This window comes from Cavia porcellus, unplaced genomic scaffold, assembly GCF_034190915.1.
Source record: "Cavia porcellus strain 051 isolate PalLab524CR breed Dunkin Hartley unplaced genomic scaffold, mCavPor4.1 scaffold_13, whole genome shotgun sequence".
Lineage (NCBI taxonomy): Eukaryota > Metazoa > Chordata > Mammalia > Rodentia > Caviidae > Cavia > Cavia porcellus.
In genome coordinates, this window is record NW_026947496.1 from 42,635,674 (window position 1) to 42,653,083 (window position 17,410).

The window sequence follows — 17,410 nt, forward strand, 5'->3', positions numbered from 1 at the left end:
TGTTGCACACTTCATCATGCTGGGACCATCTCCAATTGAGCTCCACAGACCTCCCTTACATTGTTTTTGCAAATGTCTTTCTTTTTCCCCACTTGTGACAGACACTCAGAGACAATATTCTCAAGGAACAGGTCTAAAATCCATAATGGGCAGCTTTTTTGTTATTTTAAGCAAATGTTTGCTCTGTACAGCTTTATTGTTACTTTAAAAATTTAGATGAGCTATTCTGAAAGTGAAAGAGTTACTTTCAACTTTACTGAAAATTAGAATTACATAAAGGAGTTTACTGATCAATAGATACTTTCTCTTCACAGCTTCAAACGTATAATTTGTTTAATAAGAATTTCTTAGTCTAGGAAAAAAATCCCTAACAAAAAATAACCTACTAATAAATTAGAAATATTTTGTGGAATAAAGGCAGGTAGTTTTCTGTCACTCTCTGAATTGCTTCCTTTTTAACAATTTTGGGACTTTGTTTTCCTAAGATTTGACTTATCATGAGGCCTGTTAAACTATGCCTGTAGACAAATCACTGCAGCTTGTATTTATGCAAATATACTTGGTGTGGGTGGCATGCAACATTTGTTTGGGGGCCAGAGACAGTGCAGATTTTGGGTGAGGCTGAATTTAATTTAGAATTTGAATCCATCCTGCTAACTCAGTGACTTTGTTAATCAACCTGAGCCTTGTCACCCATCTGTAAAAACAGGATACCACAGCCTCTACCTCATTGAATTGTGAGATTTGGGAGTTCTGTATCACAATCCCTATTGATTCAGGAGATAGGGCATGGTGAAGCTGGCTGAGAAAATGAGTGAGACCTGTCAGTTACAAGATTCAAGACTGTCAGGATCCCATATAGAGAACTTCTCACAAGCTCTCATCTCTGAGATGTGGATGGCATAAAGGAGGACCAACCATCATGGAAAGCTGCTATCACACAAGTTTCCACGATAGTCTACATGGTGTGTACTTTTATTTTTGCTTTTACCCACCTTTTTCTTTGGACCAAATTTGCTTTATGGAGCCCGTTTTTCCACCCATTTACTGTGTACTTTTCAAATAAACATTTAACATTGTTTTTGGCTTGTCTAATCTAATTCTTTGTTTGAGGCAAGGAGGACCTGGCAAGCCATTTCTAAAGGAATTACCCTACAATAACATTATGGCATTTTCTGGTGCTGTAGTCTCACAACTTATGTAACCTTTCCATACTTCTGGTTTCCCAAGGGTTATATAATAACAAAGCAGTGGTTTTGTCTTTGGTGTGCTGTGAGAATAGCTATATGATTATTACAGTGAGAGAGATTAAATACAAACTTGTGAAATGCTACCCTTGTTTTTTCATCATGATGATCTTCTGTGATGTAATAGTTGCTATAAAGAAACTGAAGATCAAAAACATATTTTCTCCTTATTCCTTTCTCTTGTAGTGAAAAGCTAGCTAGATTTTCAGCCTCAAGTCAGACTCTAAATTTCTCAGGTTTCAAAAATTTACTGAATAAATACTATCATTGACTAAGAAATGGCCAACTTTTTATTTAAGTTTTAAGAGTGAAAATAAAATCAGTCAGTTTTAAAGTGGCACAGTAAATGTACTTAAAGAATTCAGCTTATCAAGATTTAATCCTAATCCATTTTCTGGCTTTAAATTCTGTATTTAATAAAGGTTTACTTTTATAAAAATCCTAAAATACATTTGAAGACATTTTTAGTTTAAAAGGAGAATGGTAATTTTCTTTGGGAAAAGAAAGTATAGTTAATGTTTCATTTTATTGATGCAACTACTCAGTAACTTGTCATCTAAAATTTCTTTTTTGGCTTCATTTTATTTTCTCCTGAAATAGAAAATATTTTATCTACATGAAAGAGGCATTTTAAGATTCTAACTATCAACTTCAATCTTCCTCAGGATAGACCATCATGTTTTGAGAGCTGTTCACAGCAAAGTATTATTGGTTTTCAAAATATTTCACTTGTTTTAGTGATAGTGATCCAAGCTGGACTACTTGGATTATATATGTGCATTATATTAATATGCTACTGCCACACATAAAAATTACGTATGAATTATGTATTGCTCACTTTATATCACAACATTAATCACTCAACAAGCATTTTAACATTACATGGGGTTAGGGATAAGTGACCTCTTACATCCCTTTAATTCTGTTTTCATATGGCTTCTATTGTGTTCCTTACATATAATTTGTGCTGTAATATGTTTTATTTTACATCCATCAACCATCTCCAAATCCTTAGCATTTCACTGATGAATTTACTGGCAGTAGTTCATATATATATATATATATATATATATTTTTTTTTTTAAATTTACATATGAGGCTAAAGCCAAATTTCTTAATTTAATAACTGGCCATCGAAAATGCCTCCAAAAAACAAACTTATGTATGCCAATTTACAAATTTCTTTACTCATCAATTCAAAAATCGCCATGAGAATCTCTCAGAGGACTGTAAGCTGAGTCAGTTGGTCATCAGGAAAGGACATGCTCTTCTGGAACTCAAAGTATGGTTTGATGCCTAGGGAAAGGGAGTACCCAGAGACAGAAGGGAGGGAAGAGAGGACTTTATGAGCACAACTTCCCTCATTTGGGAGAATTGAGAAAGATCACTTCTAAGAACTAATGCTTACCACCAATATGCTATGATCACTTCATAACATTGGTACAGATTAATTGGCAAGGAAAAAAGTTGAGCCCTGCTTTTGAGATAAAACAGTAAGAAAATCTATGTAATTTTTCTTAATGGGGAAAATAAAACCACCCCCCAACCATAATGCTACAAACACTTAGTAAGATGCAACTTAATTATACACACACACACACTCTATACACACATAGGGTACTAGAAATCACCAAGACAAAAGAGAGCTCACACTTACATTTTGAATATTCTAAATATTCAAAATAATGGTAATACTCTTTAGCATTTGATTTTTCAGCCTGTGCAGACTGTGCTAAATTTGCCATATTGAAGGTTCAAGAAATGGATATTTTGGAAAGCCCAGAGCATTTATAGAATGACTTTAAATTAGCCACCTGCTCCATGGCACCTTATAAGGTGACTCCCAGATACCCTTAGTTTTCAAATGAGCCCGCAGAACATGTAAATGCTAATATCTTGACCTGTGGTTGGCATGGCAGAGGTGCACGCATCCTAATGAAAAACGACAGGCCAGGCTGTCTACCTGGGAAGACATACTCGGTTATCGCCTCAGGAGTAAGGGACCTTTTCTGCAAAGTTCAACTTTGGGAGTGAAAGAGCCTGAGGCTTCCTGTAAGGAAAGCCCCTAATTTCAGAACAGGGGAGGTCTCCTACTAACTGAAAACATGAGAATCTCAGCATGTATTTTAGAGATTGTAATAGAGTGGATTTTTTTTTTTTTGCCGTTTTAAAAACATTTAAAAAAAATAACATGGATATTTTACTAATATCTTGCCAGTTCCCTTCACAAAATGAAAAATAAATTAACATTTCACTGTTACTCTTAGCTCTAATGTCTGCTTCTCAAACTTACTTGTGGTTGTACTGCAGTATTTTAATATTTACCATTTCAAAATACATTTTTTCTAATGATCCAAAAGACACAGTCTATCAGAACAATCCAGTGTTGCTGACAGATGTGAATCTCAATAAATCATTCAGCAGTGCAATATTTACAACTTGCCAATATATACCATCAGACAAGTTACCATTAGCCTGTGTACCACAGTGGGCTGCTGGGCAGATGATCATAGAACAAGTATGAGGAGAAGACTCACTAGAAGTTTTTCTAGATTTATTCAAGGTGAAAACAAAACACCAAAAATATGTATTTGAAAGAAAAAATGTAGAAAAAATTATCATAGTGACAGATTAAATCTAGTTTTTATTCTGTACACTTAGGTTTCATTTTATTGATTTAAGGTGTCCTCATCTTAATCTGCTATAAATCTGTTTTTACTTGCATTCTCTACTACTTTTTGAATCACAGAAGAAAAATACTTTCTAACTGTTCTCCCAGCAGGTTAATAGGTACCTGTGTTCTGAGTTCTTGCACAAGCTGCCTTCCCTGACTCTGTGTTAAGGTGGGTTATCAGCATGGCAGTGGCACAGTAGGAGTGACCTTTCACTAATCACTGCACCTCAGCTAGGACTGGCACAGCTCGTTATGAAAACGGGTCTTTCAATGAGCTGCCTTTTAAATATAGTCATACTTTGATTTTCTTGGGAACAAAGATTTATACTTTGACATAAATGCTTCTGATGCACAATTCTGTCAACTGGTATACTAAACTGGTATAAAAAAGGTACCCTGTTAATTTTCTGTCATTATCAAGGAACTACAAGCTGATCAAACATAGGCCTCCAATTTTGGCTTTCATTACAGAGGTTGGAATATTTTATTGAGTGCTTAGTATTAAAATTTTAGAGGGATGTCAATCATTTTGGCTGCCCTGGATACAGGAATCTGGTTGGCAATTCCCCAGTAATCAGTCCCATTAAAAAAAAAAACCTCACAAATTACAAGAAAGTACAGTATGTAGGAATGTTCAGTCTTTTATACAAAGGCAGAGAAGTATTTTAGAACAGATGCTTTCAATTTTAACACCTAAGACACAAAGCTAATAGGCCTGGCAATTACTCTTTGTTCTCTTTCCCTATTCTTTTCTTTGCCCTGTCAATCACATAAAAATTCATACAACACAAGGAAAGGCATGCTTCACTACTTACCAGCCATTTGCTGAATGCCACTGAATGCACCCAGGTTGCTGGAGGAAGTGGCCTGCTGCAGAAGCTGCAAATGAACACACAAGTGAAAATCAAGACAACGTGAAGACGAGAACTTCCTCACTAAACTGGGGGCAAATTCCATTCCCTTTACATTTATAGAGTTGGCTGCCACAGCCTATTGATAGACTGAAGGTCCCCAGAGTTGGGGCTGTAAATCCATATTAATGTCTAATCTCTATTAAGAAACACAGACACTGGGGAAACTCACTAACACTGCTGCCTTAAAACAATTAATCAATTTACTCTTTAACAACCAGGTGTTAAATCTATTGAAACCAACATAGCATGACTAATTATATCTCTCTGCAGTCTAGTAGTTACCATAACTCATCTCTGCCAATCAAGGTCTGTTTCCTCCTCTCTTATACTGTACAGCTTGGTTTTTTTCATTCTTCATCAGAAATGCCTAGATCTACTCACTTATAGGCCAACATAAAGATTATCACAACAATTACCGATATAAGTGTATCTATTTATAGCCATACCATCAAAGCCTCAGCCTCGAGACCAAGAGAATGTTTAGTCATTTTTAAGATGGTCTTCACTGGCAGAGAAAAAGATACTGTTTCTCAATACTTGGAATTATCTGGAGCTATGTATGTTGGAAACTTGTGCACTATTAGTATATTTGAAAAAAGAAATATCCTTGTGTAATGCCTGTGAAAAAATGTAGATTTTCTCCTATAACTTTTAAAAACATATTTTTCCTATTACACAGAATCAGAGGGTGCTACAAGATAAAGGGATGAGGCAGCTGTTCACAAGTGCTCCTTCCCTTTTTGAACTTTAGGTTAAGTTAAATGCTAAACTAAATGTTTGAACAGATGCACATTCTTTTCTATAAGATAGGTCAATACAGATATAATTTGTATGTGGAGAAGTATGTGTCTATCTCCTATATTCCAATATAAATGGATATTGGAAAGATACAATTTATAAAATTATAATTTTTTAAAGATATACTAATTTTATAAAGATGTAACTTATAAAATTACTGAAAAGTTGTTAGGACACCATGTGCTTATGAGGGACAAGGTTAATTTACTCCTTGAGAAATAGCTTTCAGAATTTGTCTAGAGCTTTGTGAAACTTAATGTAGAATACTGGTGTTCTGTGGGTCAGTATGGATCTCTTTAGTTTAGTAAGAGAAACTCAGAAATTGGATATAACTAAAAAATAAGCATGGATCAACTGATACAAAAGCACTAAAAAGAATGGTTGAGTAAGCCTCAAGGACAGTGACTTATGGGTCCTGCTATTGTCAGGGACTATACTTGGAAGATGCCTGCAATGTTCATCTGTCCTCCTAAATTGTTAGAATATGGCACAAGATATTCTGTGCTTCCATACACATATGTGCTCTGCCATTCATACATAAAAAGAGGGAAACACTAAGGTGTGGGAAAGCTTGGGAATTATTCATTTTAATAGAGAAATAACTTTTGATTTGTAGAATTTCCCATTCTCGTAGTTAGGAGTTCCCTCTTCTTCATATTCCATGTTTTTAAAAATTAAATTTGCACAATTAAACTAGTTTTGAAGATAACCTGAAGAATTAGTAACACCTGTTATGCTAAGTAGAACTACCTGTAGTGCCATGAAACCATGACCAAAGATTATTTCCAAGGATAACCAATCTTTTGTAACAATGTATGACTCGGCACAGAAGTAAGGAATGCCTGCATGGCACAGAGCCTTTTCAGAGAAAAGAATTTTAAGTGAAAGGGGTAGAACAGACATGGCTAAGAAAGAACTAATATCCACAATAGGAGAAAACACAGTATAAGCTTTTAAAAATATTTCTATTAGTAAGGTTGAGATTAATTCTCTTTCAGGTACAAAAGTAATTTGCAGATGTGGTCACGGAAACATGTGCCAGAGATTTCTGTAAGCTGTGGAGCACAGGAGATGTATCAGGATACTGTGAGCAGCCCATGTGTCTTGGTTCTCAGAAATGATAAAGCAAGAAGCTGCACTCTTAGGAACTGTGATAAGCCAAGTATGATGTCAACCTCTGGTAAAAATTCTGGTATGTATAATTTAAAATGCTGGTCCATATACACTTGAACAACATGTTTGTGAAAAACAAAATTCATGAAGCTATACTTGTTTTTTTAAATAAAATTTCTAAACTGATAGGCTAGAAAAAAAGATACGGCATAGTATGTATATATATATATATTTATATTTTAAAAAGGGACCTGACAAAAATCTCTTTGAATGTCTTTAAGCATAAGATAGACTAGTGACCAGAGCTGACAGTAAACTTGGTCAATGCCTTTGTTAGTAACTCAGATGAAGACAGGAAAATCACGTTTCTCATAACCAACAGTGTGCCCTGCTGGCCATTGAGGGAGGCTTGAAGTAGAAAAGTGATCTGGATCTCAGAGTCCATAAACAGCAGTGTGTCAAGGTGGTGAGAAAATACAGAGCTCAAATTCCATCAGTCATCAGCAGCTGTACAAACATTGGTAAAGTTACTTGATCTCAACCTCTCTTTTCTCATCTGTACAACAAGCAAGATAATCCCATTTCAAGATAACAGGACTGTTTCACAAAACAGTACAATTTCTGCTACAAACTGAAGCTAGTGGATGATACAATCCTGAGAGAGAGAGAGTTAAAATGTAAAATGACAGAATTAGGACATAACACATGCACTTGCTCAAGATCCACGCCCCACCCAGCTGGAATAAAAGGCCTAAACTCACAACATGAAATACTAATGAATGTCAAGTCTAGCACTTAGGTTCTAAAGCAGAAAAAGGAAGGTAGAGGAGCATGTCCAGTAATATTTCAAGTAAAAATAACTCAAAAGTATTCATTTGCTTCTGCCCACATCAGAGATGATTACTCCAAATGCTACTCTGAAGCTATAGTATGATGTTTTAAAGTCCACACTAGGGGTCATACTCTGTCCTGTTTAGATCTTACAGGGGGACTATATCTCAAGTTCTGGTCACTGTATTTCAGTAAAGCTGACAAAGGGAAATGGGTAATACAAAGAAAACACAAGAATGTGAAGGCGTAAAAGCTATAAAATACAAGGGATGGTTCAGAGAATTAGGTCTATTTGACCTGACATAGGACCTAATTTCTTTGGTTTCACATAGGTGAAGAAAGAAATATTTTATTTCATCAACATAATTCCAATGGGAAGACCTAAGATCACAGACATAAAGTTGAGGAGATTTTTTTAGTTAAGACCCAGAGAGGGCATATACCAACCAGGAAGCCAGCAAATTCTCAGCCAGCTCTCAGTATTTGCCTATCAGCTCTCAAGCATGTGGTGTTTCTTTAATACAGGGCTTTTAGGATGCTTCAAAATACTGGTTTGAAGTTTAGCCTATGGAATGTTCATGTTGCTTCAGGAAAAAAAGTCATATCCTTAAGTTAATCACTTGCAAAAATATTCCTGTGTATGTGCTAATTTCATTATTTCTTTAGAGTCGAAATGCATAGAAAATGATTTACTTAGCACACATAAGGCAAAAGTAGCTTTCTAGAGTTCAAGGGGCACCACAGAGTATTTTCTCTAGCACTTACCGCCAGGTACTGTGGGGTCAGACCACCCAGCCCCGTCAGGTTCCCCCAGGTGGCAGTGTTGAGCTGTTGCATCTGCTGTGCAAGCTGCTGTTGGAGGCGCCTTTGCTCTTTGTCCTTCTGAGTATCGGCAAACTTCACCACGATAGGTGAAGAGCAGCCCTGTGGTCAGACATATTGGAAAGTGAAGAGGAAGTTACAGCCTGGTTGAATCCTCTCAGGACAGAAAGCGCTGGATCTTTCAACTATCTTGTAGCACATGAAATGGTCTGGAATGGTTTAAGAATGGTTTGATATTCCTTCTTCACAGAGTAGTATCATCAAAAGAAAATTCCAGATCTATCATTGGCTTGTTTTGGGGCAGGGGTCTGTTGCTCTGTCTAGCCATTTGCTTTCTTACTCTGATTATCAGACTACCTATCGTGCTCTCTTCATGGGTCTTTCTTCAGACTTCTGGGATTCCTTCAAGACAAAAGATCTTATCTTTAAATAGACCTCATGGCTTCCATGTCTTAAAGACAGTTTTATCTTTGTCAGGGGAGAAATTAGAATGATAATGTTTCTTTTTCTTTCTGTCTCTCTAACCATTTCTAATACTTAGTTATGTATTTTTGAACTTTGAAATAGTGGAAATCATCTTAATCCAGTAGTAACAGGGAAAAGTGGGTTTCCATTTTAGGAACATGGATGAAGGAAGGAGCTAGAAAACACTGGCACTAATCAAAGCAATAGTGCAAATGTTTTCAAGCAGATCTTTCTTCTTCCTTCCACGACACATCTACTCTATCCAGAATGTTGAGAACTACTGCACTGAAAAGAACCACAGTCTAGTCCAAGCAGATACAGTACATCTTAACTGGCAGAAGGAAGATTCTACTTGGTCTCTTTTTCCCTAATCATCTTACCATTCTAGCAGCTTCTTTCAGTTTTAATTACCTTTAAGACAGAAGGAGTAGGGTACTGAGAAAGGCCAAAAGTCAGAATAAGATGAATTCATCTTTGAGGTAGATACATTCTTCAGGGAAAATAATAGCCTAGTATCTCAAGCACAATCCTTTCCAAAGCATGTTTGGAACATCTGCCACTTGGTAACATTCCTTTCCAAGGCTTTTTTCCTTCCCAGTGTGGCTTGCCTGCACATTCCATCACTATTGAGCCCATTTTATCTTGCTGAGGTAAAAAGAAGTAATTCTACCCAATGATTAAATACAACTTTTATTGAAACTCAGCATGATAACAGATTCCTCTCAGAGATGTTGTATTCCTATTTAATGGTACTGTTTGCTTCCATTCCCTTTGGGTTTTCTTTCTTTTAGAAAACAAACTTGTATATATATATTTTATCACCATGGGTGGTTATTGGGGAGGTAACTACAAATACCTGCTATCATCATGTCATTTAAAAAAAAACTGGAGAAAATGAGATGACTACTTCAATATTAAACTTTTAGTGTATGAATCTTCAGCTCTGGTAGGCAGAGTCACGGCAGAGAATGTTAAATGTCAGTCAAGTGCATAAAAATAATGATTCTACCATTAAAAACACGCCCTATAATCCATTTTTCCTTATCTACCCTGTGTTTCAGCACCCTATTACTTTAAAAAGCAGAATACTTTCAAGATGGAAATTATGTGGAGAAGGGGTTTGTCACGAAAGAGAGTTGTTATTGTTATTGATGTTGCATAGGTGTTGCATAACAAATCACAGTGTCTCCTAACAGTACATTTGTTATTTTTTCTTCCCTAAATTCTAAAAAAGATACAAAAGCAGAAAATTGACCAATGATTATGGCTTTAAAAATGACTTGTTTAAATTGTGAAAAACGGGTGGGAATACAGTGGAGAAACAGAAAGTTCCCTAAAAAAACTGAGAACTTTATTCTTTTAATATTCAAATCATTTAAATTAGAGAATACAGCTTGGCTGAAGATGCTAAGTCCTGAAAATTATGGAATCAGTTTTAAAAACCAAGCAAATAATTTCAGTTGTACAATTATAACTGTATAATTCTATTTAAATGTCAATTTTTTGATCAAAGTGTCTGAAGCCTTCTTTAAGTATGGATGTCAAGTTTAAAAAATAACATTTGATTTTCTTATACTAGAGATATTAATAAAGGATCAATGATTTCTTAAGAATAAATATACTCCAATCCGCAGAACAGATCTTTCTATTTTGAAAGCCTTATGTTTTTTAGTGTTGGTTTATGCCCAGTTATGGTTTCAAGTCTACTGTGGGAAGGCAGGAAAATCAAATGCCATCAGTATTCTTGGAGGCCTCACTGGGGCGCTCTGAGTGAAGGAGTCTTTCTAATAGTTGAAAGAATTTGGGTTAAAAATTTACCTAAGGAGAGACCAACTTGGATATAAATCCCTCAGTTATAGGAAATAAGAATAAAAGCATGTATGGAAGACAAGTACAGATACCCCCCCAACAGTTCTTAGATTTTAATCTCCATGATGAAAGATAGTTGGAAATCCACAAAAATGGAGCAGCCTAAGAAAAAGGGAAAACCAAAACATTATCACATACATGACTGCATGTTGTACAAGACTGCAATCTTGGATATTTTAAATCCTGCTAATTATTTGCTATCATGGCCGATTTTCACCTGAGCTTGCCTCAGGTGGGGGATGGGAGTGTCTTAAAAATGCATTGCACTGAAAGGAAAACACAATGATTATATAAGGTATGTTAGGAATATCAAAGTCAAAATGAATATTCAAAAAAAGACAGTAGGCTTTGCAATGCTGATATCACAACTCAGAAAAGTACAATAAACACTTAATGACAATGCCATGCACACTCCTTCCCCCCTTTCCACCCACCGTTTGATTCATAATAAAAAAGTTGCCCAGAAAACATGACTCATATGATCACTTAGCTCCCAGCATGCTTTGGGAGAGGCAGCATTGCAAAAAACAAACAAAAAATAAAATCCCCAAAAATGGGGGAAAAAAGAAGCTCAAATAATAAATTTTTGCATGTTAAATAAAGCTGAAAATACCTTGTTTTTCAAAATATGAAAACACAGCTTCAGATAACACCACAAGGCCACCACCTCCAGAGATCACCCATACACAAAGATACAGTGTACGTAATACAGCAGAACATGCACTCCCAAATGATTTGGTCAGACAGTACAGAATAAATAACAGGATATCACTCTTGGAATGCTTTTGTGCAAAATTCTGAAAGGCCATGACTCAAATCACAGACTAAAAGTACAGAGCCATCTATCTATATCTGTAGGTGTGCATCCACACCTGTGTATTGCTCTTTCCCTAAAGTTACTCTCTCTCATTAGGAGACCGAATTTGAGCCTTTATGTTTCTTTGCTGTTGCTAATTTGTCAGGAGACAAATCTAGTTTTTCAGGAGGTTCTCAAAAAGTAGCATTTAACTGTTAAGTGGGAGGAGTGGGAGAAGTGTTAACTTTCTCCAGCACTGTTGAGATACAAAAAGACAATTCTGTTGGATTACATTAACAATTGACTCTGCATTAAAAAAAGATGGTTGTGACTTATTACAGGACAAGCAGCAATCTGGGGAGGGGGCTGTTACTGTTAATTCACACCAGTCCTACAGTGGGGAATACATTTAAATGTTTAGATCCAGAATGACACTTTGCTTAAAGTGCCTTATGACTTTATAATGCAGGACCTGTGCTGCTTCAGTAAAAGCTCAAAAGATAGCTGCAGAGCAAGTGGCAGGTTTTACTAAATGCATTTCAAGTCATTAGGGTAAAATGCAGAGAAAGAGGTGGGAGGAAGAAGGAAGGAAGAGATAGAGAGGGGAGAGACAGAGAGAAGATGAATATGAATGAATGAATGAAAAGTGAGATGGTGAAAGTTTAAATCTGTGATTGTCATGTGAACAATCCACACAGGAGAGAATTGCTTTACCATTCCCCATCATTTGCACAAAGAAAACAAAGAAAGGGCAGATGATACAGTACCTCCATGGTCTGAGACTGATGCATGGCTTTGATTGCATTCTGTGCCATTGCCCTTGTAGAAAATGTGACAAACGCACAGCCTGTGGGAAACAAGGGGACAGGGAGCAGGAAAGACAAAAAACAACAAGACAAAAGGGTTGGACGCTTGTTAAACCAACACAGTCTACGAGAACTGCCACAAGACGACACTGTTCTCAGTAGTACATAAAAATAAACAACTTCTCTCTCTGGTTTTATCTTATTTTGCGTTTTATTCAGTGCTGACTTGCTAATCTGACCAAAGCAGAAAGATTTATTTATTAGTTTATTCTTTAAATGGAAACTAGGGGAGGAAACTGGATACTTTTTTTAGCCACAGGGTTTGAAATTAGCAATATCTAGTTTGCATTTTCTAAAATAAAAAGTTGTTTTTTCCATTTTCTCCTTGGCTGATGATCTTTACACTAAGGGCATTCACACATCAAGGCTTTGTATTTCAAATTTTATTGTTGATTTTTAAGGAGTAAGAAAGAAAATCTTCACACTAATGGCAAATTAGCAGATTTCAACAGCTCAAAAAGCTATCTAATTAATGTCTAATTTCTTTAGGATAGTTAAAAAATTAATGTTTAAGTTTAAAGTGCCATTCAAATGTAAACAAATATACCAAATCTGCTACAAACTATTAAATAATTATTGCTAATAAAAATGAATGCTTTATTATTCTGAGAATATTCACCAACACACATAAAATTTAAAAGTTTGCATTGGATTTGTTTGTATAGAAATCTTCACGACTTTTCATAAATGTGACTTTCTGAAACATATGAGGTACTTGATCCTTATAGCATAACATACATAAAACAATGTATATTTTTCTGAATGCCTACTGTGAGACCCGAAAGCTTTTCATGTTTATTTTTTTCTGTATGCTGTAAAATAACTAGAATCTGTAGTGCCAGTTCTCATTTTTTGTAGCAGCACTGGCTACTGTGCAGGTCAGTGCTCCAACTACATGGCTCATTGCCCTTTGCACTAATAAAAACACTGCCTTTGGAAATTTACATTTTATTCATCACGCACCCTTAGACTTCTTAGAGAAAGACTGTGAAATTAATGCAGATTCAGGCTGATTTTATAATAATACTGCAGCGCACTAAAAGCTTAGCTAAAGCAATACAGACTTATTTCACTTATGATCTCTAATGACTTTAAAAGTGCATTGATTTTCAGCTTCTTTAGCCTTGCACAGTTTGAACTTAGGTATCAGAGAATAATTTAGTGTTCCACTCAATTTCCTCAAAACATTATTATTACTACTACTTAAAAGATTTCCAAATGAAGCAGATCTAAACACTGAGAGGCAAAAGCCTATTGTCATTGCAGAGTGAATGCATGAAAGCAGAATTCTGGCAAAACAATATGAGAGATTGCCCCTGTGGCCAATAAGCAAAATAGAACAGTCTATATTCAAACAACCAGCAGATTGTTTCGTTTATGTAAATCAATTTGTGAATCATAAAATATATTTTCTTCTTTTGCTCTGCATGTGTACCTGGTGAGATTATCAAGTCAATACTGTAGTAGCACCTTTTTAATCAAACAGCAATAAGAAAAAGCAGTGCCTACCCACTACCCCAACGCACAGTGACATCCAGTCATGAAAATAAGTCAATGCATTTTTTTGCTTTTCTATCTTGCTGTAATTTTGATACAGAAACTGTACATGGGAAATTTATGTCACATTCACTTTCCAGTTAAGCTGAGCATAAGAAGCCTGAGTGAAGTCTAGCTTGCCATGAATGCTGACCCGTTGCATATACAGCCACGGGAAGGGGGCTGATGAGGTTTACTATTTAAACCCTCTGCCTCTACCTACACTAGCTGTAGCTTTTGTCATCAATAAAAGCAATATAGTGGCTTTCTCTAAGGCATCTCGACGATGTGTGTAATAGTGTGTGAGACAGATGACAGTACCTCCACTGGTTTCCACGCTAACACAGAGGTCTTAAATGATACAGTCTCAGATTTACCAACTGCTTCAAAGCAGTATCTCTTTAGAAATGTTATGATCATTGCCAACATTATGCAGAAGAAAAAACAGTAAAGGATTTTATTTTTCTATTTCTTGCCTTTAGACTTCAATGGAGGCAAAAGCAAACCATTTAATGAAGATATATCTGAAACCATGTGAAGCCTGGATTAATTCTGCTTCCAATAGTCAAGGAGATTATTACATTCACTTCATTTGCTCCTGTTATCCAGGAACATGCACTAAACTGACAATTTCCAAATGGAGGTTAAACTGCATTAATAAATGTAAAATATCAGTAAGAATCAATAAGGCAGTTTTATGCACTTACCACAATTTCATATACACAGAACTTTTCTAAGTAACTTAGAAAGATAAAGCAGTTAGCAGGTCTCAGAAAAGTATTAGTAAAAAGAATAAAACTGAGTCTCTATAAATTTGAACTATTGCCCTTTCCTGCATGAAACCTGCAATTAAAAACTCAGCTGATACATCCAATTATACAATCTACCTCATCCAAAAATGATCTGACAAGTTTGACGACTTCTTTAACCTTTTTGTTCTATTGACAGGGGTGCAGTAGGAGACAAAATGTCTCTTAGGGGCTTCTGTCAAGTTCTGTACTATGTGCTGTGTTTAGTTACTTAAGACAAAAGAATTACTGAGTCATTTATAAAGTGGGAGTACATGTTAAAAACTTTTGCTCTCTCTGCCACTCTGTATGAAGTTAAGCAACTCCAGAACCAAGTGTTTCTGGGAACAGTAGCTTGTTAACCTTTGTAATTTCTCTAAAACAAGAGGTTGTGCCAGTCCTCTGGACAGATTTTAATTTTTAATACCAGTGCAAACATAGTGGTGGCTTCAGGATTAAGACCTCCAATCTGTGGCTTTTTACTAACATAGACTCACAGGAGCTTCTACCATTGAGACTGGTGGCTTTTTCTTACAAGCCAACTAGAAGGTCTTCCACTGGATAGAAATAACTTAGGTCATAATTTGTCCCCTCTTTTACCAAAAATGAGCCTTTTCATGCAGTTGAGTTCACTGGGTCTTGATAGACACAGCTCTGATTTTGTAGTGTGTCAGTCTTTAACTACTGTGGATTGTTGAATGTGCTATCTCAGTAATCTGTTCTCTGGCAACTGACTAAAATGCTGCAGGAGTTAGATGGGGGTGGGGTGGAGTGTGGAGAGGATGTAAGTATGAAAATAATGAAGCTGCATTTTTTTCCTCTGGTTGAGGTATGATAGCAGATACATGTATTTTCTATTTAAAACCTCCGACTACAAAATAGCAGGAGATAAAAAACAAAGAGAGAGGGCTATTGTATATATGGTCAATCTGTAATTTACCTTGCAATTAATTATTATCTCTACTTTTAGAATGTTAGAGAGTACTAGCTGAAATGAAAGGAGTTGAGTTCCTCTTATTCCAGGGAGGTTACCTTTCGCTGCTAAAACAGATGGATGATTGACTGAGAAAGGTTTTGCAAAGCAATTTCCTCCCACAGACAGGATCTAAGGAAGGAACGTAGCCCTGTCACAGAGAAGATTTTGGAACACATCTATTACACTTGTCATTTCAATTGAAAAGTTATCTTAACTCAGGTGTTCTACTGTTCTCTCAGCTGCAAGAGAATTTTATAGAAGTAGATGAATCTTCGCTCCACACCAAAAGTGGAAAAAATATATGTACTTCTAAAAGCCAGAACAATGCCATGGCCTCTTGCTTTTCTGCTACTTCTATGAAAGATGTGCAGCAGAGTGCTCTTTCAATTGAAATAAGCATAATTTAAAAATTGGCTGGGTAGATTTAGGTCAGTGGCATAAGCACCTGCCTGGCAAGTGCAAGGTTGTGAGTTTAATCCCGGTACCAAAACCCAACAAAACAAAACAAAACAAAAAAAATCCCAAAAAACCAAAACTCCCTCCCCCCGCAAAAAAGTACTTTAAAAATAACTTGTGCAGATGAAGGAGATTTCAACGTATGGAATGCTTGTTAATAAAGTTCTATCAGCCAAACAAAGATAATAATACAGTCAATAATTTTAATGCCATATCTTTTCATCAGTGCCTGACTGATCACATAGATGGTACCAGTATCATAGTGGGACATTAAAAGTAGTCTTTTAATGCACCGTGCTCACTGCTTGATAGTTTATTTAATATTGGCAAGGAGACATTATTCATTTTGTGGTACCCAGTGCTGGGTGCAGATTGGGACCTGTGTGACAGTTGGTAAAATCTTATCATTAATGAGACTTGGAGACTGTATTTAGAAAAGATGGCATAATACAAGATGTGATAAAAAGTTTTCACATATCTGAATGTTTAGGTATGAAGGCAAGGCTAAACTCTTAATCAAAATTGAGTCTTCTCCATATACAGCAAAAATAAATGAAGATTTAATAGCTAAATCCAGTCTGTGCTCTCCGGCATCACTGAAAATATTGCCAATTCATTTGTCAAGGGTTTTGGCAGGAGAATGTTGAACACCATAAACACAGCTGGAATATTCTTAAACAAGCAGAAAGTTACCTTAAATGGTGGTGAAGATTTGACTACATTTTGTGGGGAAAAAAAATGAAGTAAACTTCTTCATTGTTTCCAAGTTACAGATACTCAATTGCCATGGTGCAGAAAACTCTGTGGGTTGTATCTAAACAGCCCATTCTAAACGGTAAGATTTGGATAAGTGGGAACACATATATTTTAGGAAATTAACATGCTAAGGTAACACTGTCAAATAAATACATTTGGTTTAGAAATTTCGGGGCTGGGGATTTAGCTCAGTGGTATAAGCGCCTGCCTTGCAAGCAGGTAGTCATGAGTTCGATCCCCAGTACCGATAAAAACGAAAAAGACAAAAAAAAAAAAAAAAAAAAATTCAAGCTTCTGCTTCTGACAGTAAACATCTCATCTGAATTGCCATAGGTGTTTGTTTAGTCAATAAAGGTTCATGGAGGGCATCCAGAGGTAGAGTTACCACTGTGGAATGGTCTGAGTATCATGAAGCTGTCTAAATCATTGCAAACCATGTTTTCCAAAATCAGAAACTGACAGATACTGGAATGGGCTACGGTCTCCAAAGGAGCAAATGCATA

The 17,410-nt window shown here is 36.0% G+C and overlaps 1 protein-coding gene across 19 annotated transcripts in view; it reads right to left on the reverse strand.

Annotated features, from left to right (window-relative positions):
- Window positions 1–17,410, reverse strand: part of Celf2 (CUGBP Elav-like family member 2) — a 799,248-nt gene that overhangs the window by 51,967 nt on the left and 729,871 nt on the right. For all 19 annotated transcript variants that reach the window (XM_063260461.1, XM_063260462.1, XM_063260463.1 and 16 more), the window contains 3 exons: window positions 12,297–12,376; window positions 8,343–8,501; window positions 4,737–4,800 (listed from right to left, as the gene is read on the reverse strand). In XM_063260461.1, coding sequence (XP_063116531.1) covers window positions 4,737–4,800; window positions 8,343–8,501; window positions 12,297–12,376 — 303 coding nt within the window. The remainder of the gene's footprint in view (window positions 1–4,736; window positions 4,801–8,342; window positions 8,502–12,296; window positions 12,377–17,410) is intronic.